Below are 17660 nucleotides of genomic sequence, written 5' to 3'. Positions count from 1 at the left end.
TGCACATACAAATAATACCCCTATGCACTTTACTTCTACAATACTTAAAAAATAATGCTACTGTAACCTTGTCACATCACAAAATAGAATCAGTTCCCTATTACCACCATTAACACACCATACATCACTTTATATTACCGTCACAGGACTTAATGCAATGTGATAATTGCAACACATGCTCATGCGGATGCTATGAGATAATCTCACCCCATCTTTTTTCCACACTACAGCAGAATAAAATATCAGATGCTCTTAATCTTTTTACTTTCCCTAAAATTTCTTTTGCTATTCTTTCCTCATTTCTATACGTATACCAAAAACCAATTCACCCTCGCTGTATTGTATTTGTCACTATCACTATTCGTCAAATAGCCATATCAATCCTGGAATAGACACAGTGCTACCCCAATTCCACCCCCTACTACCAGTGCAACTCCCAGTCAATGCCTCTGAGATATCTTGATGCAAGGATTCGCAATTATGATCCTACCTCATCATGTGGTAAGGTGATTGGACCTTTTTTTCAAGTGGTATATATCTAAGATACATTGATTTACTACATATGTGCAGAAGGGCCGGGCCCTATTATGTGCTCCTACATTGAGAGTTAGTTCTACATCCTTTCTTTACAATTCACGATTGCTCACACAATGAATTTTAGTTCGCATATCCGACAATAATAATGAACAGAGCTAGAGGATTGCTGCAGACCCTACATGGTATCGTTTTTTAGTACCTCAGCGCCTCAATTATCGCGAAACCTTTTAAAGTCACACTCGTACGCATAATCCTTCATGTGTCTCGTCATGGGAAGCGTTGATTATTATGGTTTCCTAGCAAATCGTCTATACTAATGCACTGTAGTCCACTGTTGATAACCAATCTCTGCCGAGATTCATCAAAGTGCATTCCGAGTCCCCCGTGATGAGAACTAGGCTTAGTCATGCCCATTGGGGATGGACCCCAAGAAGGAGTGTAGCAAACCTCATCCCAGTTGCATTGCCTTTCACAGCGATAGTTTAGCTCAATCCATCCCAGAGATTCAATTAAGCCGTTAACAGCAGTGCGTGCCGTTTCAACGTGCCTTTCTAAATCACTGGAAGTTCTATTATCCTTCATAAATGACTGAACTTCCGGTACCAGTAGATCGTTCACCTTGTAAACCACATCAACTATCTCTTTTACAACGCTTACAGTAGACGACCAGATCAGAAAGTCTGCATCCGTCGTCAAATCCTGGTATGGGCTTACATATTGGTAAATAGCAAAATCTTTTCCACTACCAAACTGATCACGGTTGTTATCTGCAGCCTCAAACCGCAGACAGAAGTTCAACGTGAGTGCTGTTGCATTTATCGCCACATACTCGTTAATATCGCCAGTCCTGTTGAGAATGGCACTAACAGTTTTCAGCAAGGGTGCAAACTTGGCAACAAGCTCATCCAATGCCACTTGCCAATTCATGCTTCTAGAAGCATCAAACCCCACTTTCAGAGCCTTCTCTAAATCATCAACCATCTCCAGTTGTTTTTCCCATGTCATTCCATCGTTGAGTAATCTTCTGTTGTTGGGGTCAGGAGCAATGTAAGTCCTGTTTATTCCGCTTACGAGGTACCGATAGTCAAGATGAATCCGATTCTCCCCATCGTCGTGCGCTGCGCCCGCCCTTATCCAGTTGAAACTCTTAACAGCGTCGAAATTGGACAAGATCTTCGCCCAGCCGTCTTCTCTCTCGAGAATCGCCTTTTGATCATCCGTCAGCTGTTCTTCAACCAGCTTTCCGTTATCATCTAGAGGCCAGCCCTCTTCCTTTGATATGACGGTAGGTGATGGCAGATCCAGGTACTGATTCGGATGAACCATATCTAGAATCGAGACGAGCTCGACATTATCCCCAGAGAAATCGCACAGTACAACTTCAAAGCCCACCTCCACCCTGATGATGCCATCCAACCCGAATGGCTTCCCCCACTTGCATATTCTGGCGGCGTAGAGCCTTTCCGCCCTTTCTTCATCCTCATCATCATCTGGAAGCTTCAGTTTCTTCTTGATAACATTCGACAACATTAGCTGCGTATCCATCTCACCTGAGTCGGTTTTCGCAGCAGAAGCCCCGTCAAGATAAAGAAATTTGTTGAGGTCTCGTGCCGCTCTGTAAGTAAGCATCTTTTGTGAGCCCTGGCCTCCTTTGTCTGGTGGCGGTGGCGGTGGTGGATGATTACCACGAGTGCCATTACCGGGCCTTCCGTGCTTTCTTTCTAACGATCTCCTTCCATAAGCTGGCGACCTCAAGCCGAAAGAGTAGCTGAATTCGTAATCCATAGCTAGCCATTCAAAAGTAGTTGGCACGCCCGATCCAGAATGGTACATTAAAGTTCCCTTAGGAATTACAGCAGGAAAGTACGATACGCCCAAGGGGTGGATATCAGACGAAGATTGTCTCAGAGCAGCGCGAATGGAATTGAAGATAGCCGTACTGTTGTCGAAATCGATGTCTCTAACAAATTCTAGGTAATTGTCCCATCGTATAGTAGGTACATCTGCAACCTTGTTCGCGGATTCGTTAAGTGGAAGACCGGTTGACACTCTTCGATAAGATCTGGATATTTTCCAACAAAAACCAAGCAGGACAATGAGCAGTAGACCGATGGTGGCCGACACGCCCTGACGATGAAATCTCATTATCTGTCTAAACCACGATAAACAATTCCTCGAAAGCTGCGTTCATCGGTTTCTTTTTTTTTTCTTTTCTTATTCTATATTACCTAATACCTCGAGCTCTCAGATACTGAAGGGGCGCAAGTTTTTTTTTTCCTTTTTATTTCTATTCGGTTTTTAGTTTTTCTCTTGGCAAAATCTGCAGCATAGTCATTTTCACGTAGCTCACTGCGACCGCTTAAAGTATCACTATATCCAGAGAAAGCTTATAGCCTGTCATTGACATAGATCGAACACAATGGCATTGCATCACCGTTTCATAAGAAACATTCATGTTCGGAACCTTTTTCTGGACAATTTGGCGATGAATCTTGTCACGAACCCATTGCTAGGATGCTGTCCCCTGCTACACACATGTTCGCTCTGCAGGCCCAAAATCATATATCAATTCCGAATTTGTATTGACGTACCCTGATTTCTTATGAAGACGGGTGTTTGGAGAGCCCTTCTCGTAGCAGCATAGAGTCCTCCATGGCAGTTCGTTAGGAATCTCACCATGCAGCTCTTTTCACGGTTCTCGACAGCCAATAGAGCATTCGGTAATTACGCATTTCGTCACTGTCTCAGAGAAGGCTCGGAAGGAAGTTCGCTCAAAGTTTCTTTTAGTACTGGTTTTGGCTATGGCTTTTAGAGCCTTTAGAGCTGTTTTCTAGCCATGGAGTGCAGATGGCAATCCCTTTCTTTTTTGGGATCGGATATATCCTCATTAAGAAAGAACCGGCGGCTGAACTCCGAGCCAAATAGTCATGCTAGTAATACTATAACAAATGTGATAGAATTTTTGTGGAGTATACCGTTCTTGGACTATTTGTTTGTCAACTAAGGTTGGGGAAACCATTCTTCATCGTCAGTCACCAAGAATCTCATATAAAAAGGCATGAAGTTGCCGTTTTCTTGAGCGTGTTTCTACGCATATATTCTACTGCTAATAGTCTTGTTCAAACAAACACACACACACACATATATATATATATATACAAATAGTGTGTCTGTGCATTGCAACAAATAACCACACAAGAAATGCCAAAGGGAAAGATTTTGCTAGTTCTTTACGAAGGCGGTAAACATGCTGAAGAGCAAGAGAAGCTGCTGGGATGTATTGAAAATGAACTCGGTATCAGAAAGTTCGTTGAAGAACAGGGATACGAGTTAATTACTACGACTGACAAGGACCCTGAACCGGACTCTACTGTGGACAGGGAATTGAAAGATGCAGAAATTGTGATTACCACACCTTTTTTCCCAGCCTACATCTCGAGAAACAGAATTGCCAAAGCACCTAATCTGAAGCTTTGTGTCACCGCTGGTGTCGGTTCTGACCATGTTGATCTAGAGGCCGCCAATGAAAGGAAAATTACGGTCACCGAAGTCACCGGTTCCAACGTTGTCTCGGTTGCAGAACACGTTATGGCCACAATCTTGGTGTTGATAAGAAACTACAATGGTGGTCACCAGCAGGCAATCAATGGTGAGTGGGACATTGCTGGCGTGGCCAAGAATGAATACGATCTTGAGGACAAAGTAGTCTCAACCGTGGGCGCTGGAAGAATTGGATATAGGGTTCTAGAGAGACTGGTTGCGTTCAATCCAAAGAAGTTACTCTACTATGACTACCAGGAACTTCCTGCGGAAGCAATCAGCAGGTTGAATGAGGCCAGCAAGCTCTTCAACGGCCGAGGTGACATTGTTCAGAGAGTGGAAAAATTAGAAGACATGGTTTCCCAGTCCGATGTTGTTACCATCAACTGCCCGTTGCACGAGGATTCAAAGGGTCTGTTCAACAGAGAGCTCATATCCCATATGAAAGATGGTGCATATTTGGTAAATACCGCTAGAGGTGCCATTTGCGTGGCCGAAGATGTTGCAGAGGCTGTTAGGTCTGGCAAGTTGGCCGGCTACGGTGGCGATGTCTGGGACAAACAACCTGCGCCAAAGGACCATCCTTGGAGGTCTATGGACAACAAAGATCGTGTTGGAAATGCAATGACTGTACACATCAGTGGCACCTCCTTGGATGCTCAAAAAAGATACGCTCAGGGGGTAAAGAACATCTTAAACAGCTACTTGTCCAAGAAATATGACTACCGTCCACAGGATGTTATTGTGCAGAACGGTCTATACGCTACGAAAGCGTATGGTCAGAAATAAGATCTATAATGCACTGTACACACACATGTAAAATCGCTACTTAAATCTGAGCTCTGTTACATAACGAGAAGTGTTGTGGTGCTGATTGAGCCTACTATTACTCTCTTTTTCATTTCTTTCGCTTTGCGAATAGCATTATGTATAGTTAACGTTAGCAGTGCTTACTATGATGAGAGGTACTCGTTTTTAATACTGTACTTGGCCGCTTAGGTGGCATCGTCTTTCTGTATGCGGCTGACAACTTCTATCAACGCATCCATTCATCACCTGGCGGGCAAAAGCGCCTTTGTCCATTTCGGACCTATTGTTACACAGGGGTGCATTTTATGACGCAATAGTATATATGCGCATTTCCTTCACCAATAAAGCTAAATTGCTCACAATCAATCTGTTTATTATACAGAACATAATGCCTTTTCTTCTCGATTATGCTGGCAAACAATCTGTAGTATCATATTCGTATTTGCACATTCGCCGTTTGCTTATGCTCTGAACTCATGGACTATTTTTGGTCCCTATTTTGTTTGAGGTACATAGATCTTAAAATACATTTCTTTGATTAGCTAAAAGAGGTGTTGCACACTTTAATAAAATTCAGGTACCCATTAAAGTTTCTCTGGCTCCAGTATACGCATGCGGTTATACCTCCATGCAATGTTGCTGTCACCAGACTTTTCCCGAATGGGTCATTCTGGATTACTGTAGCTTCTGTTTTTGGAAGGGAAGGTGCCAGTTTCATGCGCACTGGCTTCTCGAATCATGTACCTCTGAACTACACAATATTCTTTGAAGACCTATACACCCTACGGGTAAAAATCTCGATGTTAATAACCGCTGAGGTTGGAAATCTACAAATATTTTCAAGGTCTGTCTTCTCGACTGCAAAAGAATAATGAAAATATTCTTCAACAAATACAGCTTGAAAGAAATTAGATTGTTATATAAGCGTTGTAAGTTTATTTATAATTGAGAGCAAGAGCCTTTCGATGGTTTTTGTGCAAGTCCAAGATATCAAGTTATCGCCAAAAACAACAACCATATCATGAGTTTTCTAAGCATTTTCACTTTCTTTGGTGTCCTTATTTCCGTTGCAGCAGCCGTTAGGTTTGATCTGACTAACGTCACTTGTAATGACCTACATGGTCCCCACTGTGGCACCTACGTTATGAAAGTCGTTGGTCAAAACGGAACATTTTTAGGTCAATCCACGTTTGTTGGTGCTGACACTTTGACTGACAGTGTTGGTGATGCTTGGGCAAGATATTTGGACCAGGAACCAAGATTCTTATCAAAGTTGACTACCATTGGTACCAACGAGACAAAAAACTTCTCTCCACTTATCTTCACAACGAACAAAAAGACTTGTAATCCCCAATCCATTGGCGATGCTATGGTTCCTTTTGCCAATACTGTTAACGGTGAAATTGAGTACAACTCCTGGGCCTATACAGCTCCGAATAGTTCTTTCGTAACTGGCTTAGCAAACCAGTTGTTCAATGCTACCGATTATGGCGTTCAAGTTGCATCATGCTACCCAAATTTTGCGTCAGTCATTTTGAGCACACCAACTGTCAACATCTTTGGTAAAGATGATACTTTGCCAGATTATTGTACTGCCATTCAGCTAAAGGCCGCTTGTCCACCAGAAGCCGGTTTTGTCTAACCTTTATCGCTTTATAGTTTGTAGATTTGTTTTAATAGTATTACTTATAGCAGTATCTCCTTTGAACTGACCGTAAAACAATTATTTCAAATGAGATAAAAAAGTTACTTCCTTTTTTTTTTGTTATTCTCTGTAATTCTTGAATTGACTGTATTAAAACTTGACCTCTTTTTGCCGCCAAGTTACATTTCCGAACTTCAGTACTCTTTATCGTTAGAGACATATAGGTCACCCGATACTGTCAACTCACTTCCTAGGAAGAGAGTCCAAATACTAATGCATCTCTACCGATCTGGCCCACACTGCTTATAAGTGCGAAGGACACCAGGATAATACACTGCAGCAAAAATGAATTTCGTTTCGAGGCTATTGTATTTCGGCTAATGGTATATGCACAGCATTTGTCAGGCAGGTTTATAATATTAATATACATTTATATATAATAAACTGTTTTCATGGCAGCAAAAAAAAGCTTTTTTTGTTTTTTCGTTACTCAATGTCTATAGAATTTCGTTCGTAAAGGCGTCTGTCTCTATTTGGCGACAGTGTAGATACCATCCTTAGATAGAGCCTTAGAGATAGCTGGCTTTAATCTGGTGGAGTACCATGGCACACCAGTGATCATTCTGGTCACTTGGTCTGGGGCAATACCGGTCAACATGGTGGTGAAATCACCGTAGTTGAAGACAGCTTCAGCAACTTCGACTGGGTATGTTTCAGTTGGGTGGGCGGCTTGGAACAAGTAATATTGGGCCAAATGAGCTCTGATATCGGAGACGTAGACACCCAACTCAACCAGGTTGACTCTTTCGTCGGATTGAGCTAGAGTGGTGGTGGCGGAGGCACCGGCAGCAATGGCAGCGACACCAGCGGCAATTGAAGTTAATTTGACCATTGTGTTTGTTTTGTTTCTTAGTGGTGATATAGACTTACATATGAGTAAGGTAAGGACGAAATATTCACAGATGGGTGACCATAGCAGCCCTATTTATACAAATTCCTTCACCAGCTGGTGCTGCCCAAACGAACCACTGACTGACACTCTTTTCTCACCCCAAGATCCTACATATCTCATCTATCACACCTTATCCACCGTAACTATAGAAATGAACTTGTCCTTGAACGATTGGTGCATTCGTCACAAACTTCGTATATGAAGGTATGTTTTACGGCGCCAATGTGTATTCGTATGCGTGCAATGTAAGATCGACGTTATAGGGGTGCCCATGTGCCTTCGAAAGAACCCTTTTACGTGCCTGTCATATTTCTTTTTCAAGGACCCTCGTTCGGAAGCTATTGTCTTAGCCTATATTGGTATGCTCTAAACGATTGCCGCGGGATGATGTTACAGTTTTTTTTCCCAAGCTGAAGTGAAATAGCAATGATGTGCTGAGAGTCGTACCTACCCGTGGAAGCTTACGATGCCGTTCACTATCACTAAGGCATTCGAAATTAGATACCACAATCAAGAATGAGTGCGATATAGAAACGAGGTAGCTGCAGTTAGCTACACATGTTGCTCGAATAGAGTTAATTGATGTTAGGGTGAATTGAATCATGTGCCAAGGTTTTGTGTAATGAAACATCTTCGATACCCGGGTACCATTTTTCTTGTTCAAAAAACAAAAAGAAAGAAAAGAAAAGAATACAGAGGCCAGTGGATGGCGCTAATATATTTTATTTTACGCTTTGAATCTTCTGTTGAATAATTTCATCTATGTACTTGGTTCTTGCAACTATTAAACACTTATACCTAGTAAATATTCTGTGGCAGGGGTTGATAGTGCCTCCTGAATTTAAGGGCTCAGTTTAATGCTCAATGGCTAGGTAACGCATTTTTTTTGAATCTAAAATGCTATTTAAGTTTCGCTCAAAAGAAAACTACAAAATTAGCCCTGTCAAAGAAAAATTCCTCATTCTTGTACATATCCTGCCCAAACAGGCTTCTGTTCTTTCTGTTGGCACTCTCAACGCATTAATCAGCACTACTCCCTTGCTTATCTGTGTTCCATTCTCATAGGGAATATCACTAGACTGGAGAATTTCGTCTCGATAGAAAAAAACTGGTTCCACAAGGCAAGGAAGCCTGGGAGTCTTGTGAACCAGTGGAAGTAAGATAGTAGTTAAGTGAATAGTATGCAATTGGGGTGGCTTGTAAAAGAAAAAAACCTCTTGATAAGCCATGTGAGCTTAAACAATTAAATTTCTTTTTTTAGAAAATTGAACGTCTCTCAGGTAAACAGGGCACCATGCTTTCTCAGACCAGCCTCTACTGTTTGTCAACTTCTGTGAATTTAGTATCCAGCCTTCTTTTGTGTAATAGACAGAACCTTTGAACGATATAGTCTTACGTCTTTTCCTTCTTCAACGAGAATGGGTCCATAACGATTTTTCCGAATTCTTTTTCGTAGTTCTCACCATTAAAAAAAAAATTCTAGTATTTCAAAGCTTGTCGTTATGTAAGTTTGGATTCAAGCTTATGTTACAAAAACTAGACATGAAGGCCTAATGGCTTGTACGTCTCATTGCAGCACGGGGTGAAATCATTCCTGGAAACTTCTTAAGCGGAGACTATCTTCTGGGATTCGAGGTCTTCACTTTTTGTATCTTTTATATCTTTGACGAGCTGATCGGTTCATAAATCTAGTGAAGTTTAAATTCTTAAAAAATTTCCTTTAGATAGCTAGAGGAGAATAAAAGTACCTTTCAAATCATTTGCGTCATAATGCTGTTGTTTCTATGCGGATCTTATAATTAAAAAAGAAAAGCGACTTCAAGCAAAATTGAGTAAAAAGAAAAACGTTATTCTGTTCCCGGAAGAACGTATGAAAATAATTATACCGTTTACTCTACTTCCTTGGTAAATTCGAATGTATCAAAGATTGTTGTAATTACAGGTACGGGTGTTTAAAGGTTTGTGATAGCCTGTGGTTTATATGTTGATCCATTGATTATGTTTATGGGGCAAAGGGCAGAGCAAACGCATTTACAAACTACCGCATGATACGAATGTTACATTTTACAAAGGCTGCCCGTATATAGCTGAGTAAGTCTCTATCCGATTCTTGTCCATCAATTCTCTGTACATAGCTAACTCTTTGATGGTATACTTATCCAATCCAAATCGAATCCTTCAATTGAGTTTTTGGATTTAGTTGTCTCTTTTAAGGTATTTCTATCTTTACATAGCTCTTTTCTTTAAGGATTATCAAGTAATTTTTGGTTATTTGGGACGGCTGCAATTCCTCCGAAATTTTCATGGCATCATTTAGCGTCATGGAAGAATATGCCTAGTTTTTCAAAGACCTACCTTGTTCATAGATAAATTAGTATACTATAGGATCCCAAGTATGGATAGCAAACATTGGTATTCTGGTGAATGACCTTTGCTAATAACTTCATTCTTCCAACTGTGACAAATGTCCGTGTTTTATTGTTGACGCTTGGGAATATCGCATCACAGTAATAAATGGATATAACAAGATATGTTATAGCAAGTGCAACTCTACTAATAGCAAAACAACTATGTCAATACATCTGTTTAAATTCTGGAGAGAGAAAAGGGAGTGCTCGGAGTAAATAGAACAGCGATAAATGGGTAGAGCAATATTGTAGGCAGCACAGAAATTTGAAATAATACATATCACCTGAAAGAACAAATAATTTGGAATCTTCTGAGAGTTTCACTTCTGCTGTTTTTTAATGTTAAAATATTTTTGTATTGTCTCGGTTGTTTATTCAGTAGCATTCACATATTTTATTTTCTCAGCATTTCTTGGAATTATTCACGAAAGAATGTATTCGGGGGAAATTTGGCTGAATCGACAGGTTTCGATTTCTGTGAGAAAATTTCATAGGAATGTAACATTCATATAGCTTTCTTGATGAATACTTATGTTTCAAGTGCAATGAATAGTTTAAGGCTTTACAAAAGCGTGTGAGCTAAAAGAGGAATTATTCTACCGTTTTTAAGTAAGCATTTGTGCAATATTTACCAATAGTTCTGTATGGACTACCGAATTTCATGCTCCCATCATTAGTCGGTTCAAATTTGAATCCTCAGATAAACCTTTCCAATTTAGTCCATTTTTTTAGGTAATTTCAACCTGTTCGGGGATTCCTTTCAGTATCTTTTGTCATGAAATCTTACTTGGCTACCTTCATGATGGTCACATGACCTTCAAGAAAAGCAACAACTAGATATGGTTGCAGCCAAATAGATTTTGAAATAGACTGTTAGTTGATATAGTAGAAAAAAGCTTGCATGTTCTGCGCAATAGCACTGGCTTAACGTATTTATCTTTGAAACAGACACCGGTATATAAATACAACACTTCTTGACATTATATTTCGTATGGATTCTCACACATATAGCAAAGAACACTTAATAATATTCAAAAACAGGTCATTTCACGGATCGATTAAATAAAGATACATAAGTAGCTTCTCAATAAAGGAGCCATCTCATCATTACTTAATCACAATCTTATACTCACTAACCTTATTTTGAAATCACTTGAAAAAAAAATAAAAAACAGATATAACATAGTTTGTACACCTCTCCCTTATCTCCAACAATCTAGCATAACCAATAGCTTCACTCAACTTTTTAATCATAATATTAAAAACAGGCAATCTATTTTGAAATTTTTTTTACAGACAGCACTCGGATAGTCATTACAAAGACATTAAGACGGAAAGCAGGAGTTTATTCTGTTTCACTACCACTGTGGACGCTACTTCTTCTAAATATCCCGGTCACAAGAGAGCATTTTATGTAATATAATAATACATATAAATTTCTTACTTCCATTGTTGTGATAAATACTCACCGCACGGAAGTAATCTTTATTGAATAGTACAAATTATAACCGATATAATTGAATTAATTCTTAAATAATAAGGAGTTCTCAACTATAATCGCTAATTTTATGTTGTAATATAAATTAACTATCATCTACTAACTAGTATTTACGTTACTAGTATATTATCATATACGGTGTTAGAAGATGACGCAAATGATGAGAAATATTCATCTAAATTAGTGGAAGCTGAAACGCAAGAATTGATAATGTAATAGGATCAATGAATAACAACATATAAAACGATGATAATAATGTTTATAGGATTGGTATAATTGCAGATTCCCTTTTATGGATTCCTAAATCCCTGAGGAGAACTTCTAGTATATCTACATACCTAATATTATTGCCTTATTAAAAAATGGAATCCCAACAATTGCATCAAACTCCACAATTATCTCATTTTAATAGCATACTTTCCGAATATCTCCGCTAGAGCATGGATTTTCTGTATGAGTGTCACGATGTAATTTTTGTGGCTCTACAAATGATACTGAATTTATCGCAGTTTAATAACCTATGAAATCCCTCGGATCCTGGTATTTGCGTAGCAATTAATATTCCTGAATGATAATTCCGAAAAAGCAGATATATCTAATTTTCAGTACTGTGTCATTCAGTGTAACCACTCTCAGGTGAGTATTAATTCAATGTAGTTCCTGACGCTATTAATGTCACTGACTTTCAACAAGTCATCCACCTCTGCTGAAGAAGCAGCGGAGCGATCCATCCTTGGTGAAAATAGAGCAGATAGCATTGCAAGTATTCTTTGACATCAGAAAATTTGTTAACGATAATAAAATTTGGTAAATATGATATAAAGTTATAAATACATATCCATATCTAAAAAAAGAAAAAAATTGAAGAGTTTTCATTTTAATATTTAGGACTATTTCGTATATTTTATGTTATTATGGGAATTTTTTAGGACTTATCATCATAAATAATCTTGATTGTCTCACCGTAATATCCTTTTTCAACTTCGTTTTCAAACAAGCTAGGGTTGGCAAGATGTCCTGGACTCTTGTAATCAATGTGACCACAATATGGCTCACTAGTTTTTAATCCCAAAAGTTGCAAAGTATCTAGCGGCATATCTTTGAAAACTTTAGGGTCCGTTCCGAAGTGAAGATTTTCCTCTTGCTTCAAGTAGCCCTGTGACATAAAGAAATATCCAGCAATCCTATTATCTAATGTATGGTTTGCACTTGCAGCATGATAAAGGCTGCCCAAGAATAAAATGGCATCGCCCTTAGCAGCGTTTACATGAAATTGCATCCTCTTGTCGAACTTCCCACAAGAATCTTGTGGGCCCCACAAGTGTGAACCAATAATCACACGTGTAGCCCCATTAGCTTTGTTCATATCTGTGAAAGCAACACCTATTCCCAGTAGTGTTTCCTTTCCATATTCGAACTGGTCACACGCTTGATGAATTGTATGATGAATATGGTCTTCTCGATGATAACCTTGGTCACCAGCACCAGGGCCAACGTTGTAGACAATACCAGAGTTTAGCTGAATACCACTTGAGCACTTTCTAATGACATTTCCGGTCAAGAAATAATTCTGCTCATTCAAAAAATGGTTTGCCATATCGCAGAACAAGCTATCAGATACAACATCTTTCAAGATAGTAGGTGAGTGGAGGACGGCCCTTGATACTACTGTAGTTTCCTTCGGGAATGGCGAACCTTGCCATGCGTCGTGCCTGTAGAAATGAGGATCGAGCTCCTTCAATATCTGATCACATTTGGATTGTTCTATGAAATTTGGGACTACACAGAGCCCGTACTTTTCCAAATTTTCTATTATTCCCTTGTAATCGTACTTATCTTTTGCCGTGAATGCTTCCTGTGTCAATCCAGGTTCATATACACCGAGGTCTTTCTTCACATCCATCTTGATGTATTTTTGACCTTCAATTTCGAATGGCTCATAAAAGTTAAGTGATTTCGTGTTCATTGGGTTACCTATATTTTATTCCGTTGATAGTGGGTAGACAGAATAATAATTACAAGGTGCTTCTTTTACTCAGTTCTTTTCATAGAATAACGGTTTATATACATTCAAGACAATTATAAAATGCCACATGGTCCGAGGTATTTTGAGTGGAAATTGTGTATTGAATTTGGTCATGCGTTAACTTTTCTGTTGAATATAATCAATAAAAAATGTTGCGTTTACGGTTGCGTTGATTTTTTACTCTAAGTTAAGTACAGGAAACTTAAACTGTTGGGTCTTGACTATGGAATCTCTCCCAAAACATTAGTCTAACACTTCTGTCTCTTTCTCAGTCCAGGAGTCATTGCAACAATAATAATCATGGTTGTGTTTCACGCGAGTGCATATTATTTGTTGCCTTTAGTGTAGTCATGCTTGTATGATTATACTGACGCCGCGCGGCTGAACGTGTCTCATCATAAATTGTGAAAATTCTTGTTTTGTATGTTGTACATTATTATATACTTCTGATTATCTTTTAGTGTTGAATCGCTTTCTCTTCTCTAAATAATAGACTAAATAAAGTCAAGAACAGTTTTTATAGCTTCAGTTAAGATGGACAACTCTTCAGTGGTGATTATATAAGGTGGTAGGATGTAGATTATGTTATTGAAAGGTCTGATCCATGCCCCTGCTTTGACAAAACGCTCTTGCAAGTCTTCAACGTTCACACGCTTCATGACCTCAACAACACCAATAGCTCCGAGAATCCTCACATCTGCTACAATATGATGTTCTAATAAGGGTAAAAGCTCTTTTTTCAACTGTGTTTCAATTTTTCCAACTTGAGATTTCCATTTACCTTCCATTAAGATGGACAAGTTTTCACTAGCAACAGCACATGCTAACGGATTAGCCATATAAGTTTGCCCGTGCATGAAGCAGCCCTCAGGCCCATTGGAGATCAGATCACCAATCTTTCTGGTGGTGACTGTTGCAGATAGCGTCAGGTACCCAGCCGTCAATGTCTTACCTAGGCAGACTATATCTGGCACTATTCCTGCATGCTCAAAACCAAAGAGCTTGCCTGTTCTTCCGAGACCTACTGCAACTTCATCAAGGATCAGCAAAATATTGAATTCATTGCAAAGTTCATGGACCCGTTTCAAGAAATATGGATGGTACATTCTTAGGCCACCCGCGCCTTGTACTATGCTCTCCATTACAACACCAGATATTTCACTATGGTGTTTTTTGATAATCTCAGCAAAAATTTTCACGTCGAGTTCTTCAACCAATTTCTCAACGTTCTCTTTGGAACAATCAAAACGGACTTCGGGAGCCTTGCAGAATATGTTCTCAGCAAGAAATCCATTATAAGTACTATGTCTTGAATTGACAGGATCGCAAACTGATACTGCTCCAAAGGCGTCTCCGTGATACCCCTTCTCAATTGTCAAAAACTTCTTTTTAGATGTATTCCCTAATGAGTGGTGATATCTTAAAGCCATTTTCATTGCAATGTCAACAGAAATAGACCCAGAATCTGCCAGTAAAGCACACTCCAAGGTATCTGGTAATAAAGTAAGCAATTTCTTACAAAAGGTAATTCCAGCCTTATGAGTAATGCCTCCAAACATCACATGTGACATTTTATTAATCTGTGTAATGGCAGCTGCATTTAGTCTATGATTGTTGTATCCTTGCTGAACGCACCACCAACTTGCCATACCATCTACTACCTTGGTACCATTATCGAGATATAAATAACTTCCCTCTGCTCTAGTAACAGGGTATACCTTCAATGGAGTAGTGATTGATGTGTAGGGGTGCCATATGTGCTTTTTATCAAATTCGAGATCTTCTTGGGTTAATTGATCACGCATTTCTTAAAATTTGATGGATTACAGGGTGCTGCCAGTCAACTAGATGAAATATAGCAAACAAAGTCTTTTGTTACTTTTGGAAATATACCATGCTATATATAGAAGAAATCGTAACCGAAGCAACAATAATTTATCATAAAATTGTTGGATTTTTCATTTTTTCTTGGAGAAATACTCAGCCTCTTGTTTATGCTTTAATCAGTCTTACATGACTCAATGATTCAGAAAGTACAAAAATCAGAGGAGAATGCGCTTTGAAAAAACACGATCTTTTACAAATCACATTCTATCTATGATTGATTCTTTTGATTTCCACTTCTGAATCATGTCTCCGTTTGTTTTAAACTGCTGCTCTTGTTAATGTATAGTGTTTTCCTTTTTTTTTACGATATTTTATTGCACATCATTACATTTAAATTCAGTGCGTACGGCAGCATTCCAAATACATTTCGTGAATAGAACGAGATAAATAAAAACGTCGTTGGCTTTATTCATTACAACCATCAAATATTGCATATCTCTCAATGAACGCTCTACTAGGTCAACGCTAAGACGTGCAGTGCTTTCAGGACATCTTCTGGTGCACATAAGGTATTATCATAACTACTGTTTTTTCGACATGAATTTCCAAACTGTGTGAAAAAGCTGAGTGAAAGTAATATGCCCATCTGTAATGTGGTGCCTTCGTTAAACTTTCTTCTGACGCATTTTTATAGTTGAAACAATTCCTAAAACAAATAAAAGAAAGCATTCTTCAACTTCAAGCTAAAACTGCTGGATATCTACACTTAGGATTTCGTTAAAAAACTTCTATTTAGATTTTAAGAAGAACAATTATGCTCTCAGCTAAAAAAAAGCAAGAATGAAGATACCGGCCAAAGTGCTCAAGGCATTGGTTCTCAAACCAGCAGCAATACCTTCGGATTGTACGATGATACCAGTGGATATTCTGGAAGCAATTGTTTGAGAGGTTGGAGCAGCAGATTTGGAAATTGTGCTAAAAGTTCCAGAAGTGGCTATTGTCAACGAAGTTTGTTTAGGAGCTTCGGAGGTGATGGTCTTAACGTGACAGCCGTTGTCGTCACAGTGGGTAACAGTGACTGTGGTGTATGTTCTGGAGAAACGGTTGTGACAGTAGTGGTTGCAGTTTTTTTAGGAACTTCTGAAGTTACGGTCTTGACGCTACAGGCATTGTTATCACAGTGAGTAACAGTATGGGGTGTACGACTTGGAAGAAACGGTTGCGGTTGCGTCGGTAGCGGTTGGTGCTACAACATGGCATCCGTTTTCGTCGCAAGATGTGATGGTGGCAGTAGTAGATAGACACGGGACAGTTGTGGTAATAGTGTGGATATTACCGCTAGTATCAGTTGTTTCTGAACAGGAGACAACGACTGTGCTAGTGGCATTTAAGTAAGTTAATGTTTCAGGGTAAACAGAGGCGGAGCCTGAGGTGAGGCTAGCGGCAGATCTGGCAGAACCAGTAGATGAAGTGATTGGACCAGAGAGTGTTGTGGAGTTAGATATACCAGAAACAAAGCTACTAGATGGTGAAATGGCTGAGCCAGAGATTGAGGTACTAGATGATGAAATGACGGAGCTAGAAATGGTGGCTGAGACAGTTACTGAAGAGTTGGTAGATGATGCACCAGCGGTAGTGGAAGTAGATGAAGATGCGGCACTAGTAGCGACAACACCATTGTAGTTTAGATAATAAGCATAAGCGCCTGCAAAAGTTCCTTCTGAGACACTGAAACCAGAACTAGAAAATCCAGTACCGATAGCGAAAGAGAATTGTCTGTTGCCCTGGGTTGCAGTTAAAACACCTGTAGTGCCGTCGTATGAAAGAGCAGTAATGTCAGTGGTAATGACAATTTGGTTCTTGCCGGTGTATCCAACAACAGGAATAGGAGTAGCATTGGTTTCTGTTGGGTCGACGGCAAGAATACTTTCACCTTTGAATACAACAGTTTGGCCAGTAAAGGTGTCCGGGTAGTGTAGGTAAAGGTTGCCAGAGACAATGTTGACGGTACCGTTTCCGGAAACTGGTTCGACGATGACATAAGTACTTCCGTTGTCCAGGTTTATTTCACCGTTGTTAACAGACCCTTCATCTTCGGCTCTACGTTGCAAACCAGGTACAGAACCGCCGTTGAGAATAGCGTTAGAGAAAGAGAAGGCACCGGTGTTAGAGTAAGGGGAGAAGGTAACTTCACCCTTCTTGGACTTTGATAGACTCAAAGAAATGTCACCACTGTTTTCGAAAGAGCTCGGAGTAAAGGAGTAGACGGATGCAGAAGTGGCACCGGATTCTTCGACATTAAAGTTACCGAAAACTTCGAAAGTCTCACCGGAGACGTCGAAGGTGGTACCTTCGTATGTTGTCTTCGACTTTTCGACAATCAAATCACCATGAACTTTCAGGTCGGATGAGAACAT

The 17660-nt window shown here is 39.6% G+C and overlaps 7 protein-coding genes across 7 annotated transcripts; 2 read left to right on the top strand and 5 right to left on the bottom strand.

The window, feature by feature from the left end:
• Positions 1-804: 804 nt before the first annotated feature.
• Positions 805-2682, bottom strand: SMKI01G0950 (uncharacterized protein; the record flags this gene model as incomplete). Its single annotated transcript, XM_056226837.1, has 1 exon — positions 805-2682. One exon carries the CDS (start codon positions 2680-2682, stop codon positions 805-807), a length of 1878 nt encoding a protein of 625 aa, XP_056080254.1.
• A 1056-nt stretch (positions 2683-3738) lies between these two features.
• On the top strand, positions 3739-4866 carry SMKI01G0940 (formate dehydrogenase; the record flags this gene model as incomplete). The annotated part of the gene is made up of 1 exon (XM_056226826.1): positions 3739-4866. The coding sequence occupies one exon, from the start codon at positions 3739-3741 to the stop codon at positions 4864-4866; it is 1128 nt and encodes a 375-aa protein (XP_056080253.1).
• A 1042-nt stretch (positions 4867-5908) lies between these two features.
• On the top strand, positions 5909-6529 carry SMKI01G0930 (uncharacterized protein; the record flags this gene model as incomplete). The annotated part of the gene is made up of 1 exon (XM_056226814.1): positions 5909-6529. One exon carries the CDS (start codon positions 5909-5911, stop codon positions 6527-6529), a length of 621 nt encoding a protein of 206 aa, XP_056080252.1.
• A 532-nt stretch (positions 6530-7061) lies between these two features.
• Positions 7062-7424, bottom strand: SMKI01G0920 (SRP1/TIP1 family protein; the record flags this gene model as incomplete). Its single annotated transcript, XM_056226803.1, has 1 exon — positions 7062-7424. The coding sequence occupies one exon, from the start codon at positions 7422-7424 to the stop codon at positions 7062-7064; it is 363 nt and encodes a 120-aa protein (XP_056080251.1).
• Positions 7425-12315: 4891 nt separating this feature from the next.
• SMKI01G0910 (uncharacterized protein) lies at positions 12316-13356 on the bottom strand (the record flags this gene model as incomplete). The annotated part of the gene is made up of 1 exon (XM_056226792.1): positions 12316-13356. The coding sequence occupies one exon, from the start codon at positions 13354-13356 to the stop codon at positions 12316-12318; it is 1041 nt and encodes a 346-aa protein (XP_056080250.1).
• A 554-nt stretch (positions 13357-13910) lies between these two features.
• SMKI01G0900 (uncharacterized protein) lies at positions 13911-15221 on the bottom strand (the record flags this gene model as incomplete). The annotated part of the gene is made up of 1 exon (XM_056226781.1): positions 13911-15221. One exon carries the CDS (start codon positions 15219-15221, stop codon positions 13911-13913), a length of 1311 nt encoding a protein of 436 aa, XP_056080249.1.
• Positions 15222-16418: 1197 nt separating this feature from the next.
• On the bottom strand, positions 16419-17660 carry SMKI01G0890 (uncharacterized protein; the record flags this gene model as incomplete). The annotated part of the gene is made up of 1 exon (XM_056226770.1): positions 16419-17660. The coding sequence occupies one exon, from the start codon at positions 17658-17660 to the stop codon at positions 16419-16421; it is 1242 nt and encodes a 413-aa protein (XP_056080248.1).

The sequence above is a fragment of the Saccharomyces mikatae genome (genome assembly GCF_947241705.1).
Source record: "Saccharomyces mikatae IFO 1815 strain IFO1815 genome assembly, chromosome: 1".
NCBI classification, from domain to species: Eukaryota; Fungi; Ascomycota; class Saccharomycetes; order Saccharomycetales; family Saccharomycetaceae; genus Saccharomyces; species Saccharomyces mikatae.
The sequence above is the reverse complement of the archived record's forward strand: the minus strand, read 5'-3'. Positions and strand labels throughout refer to the sequence as shown.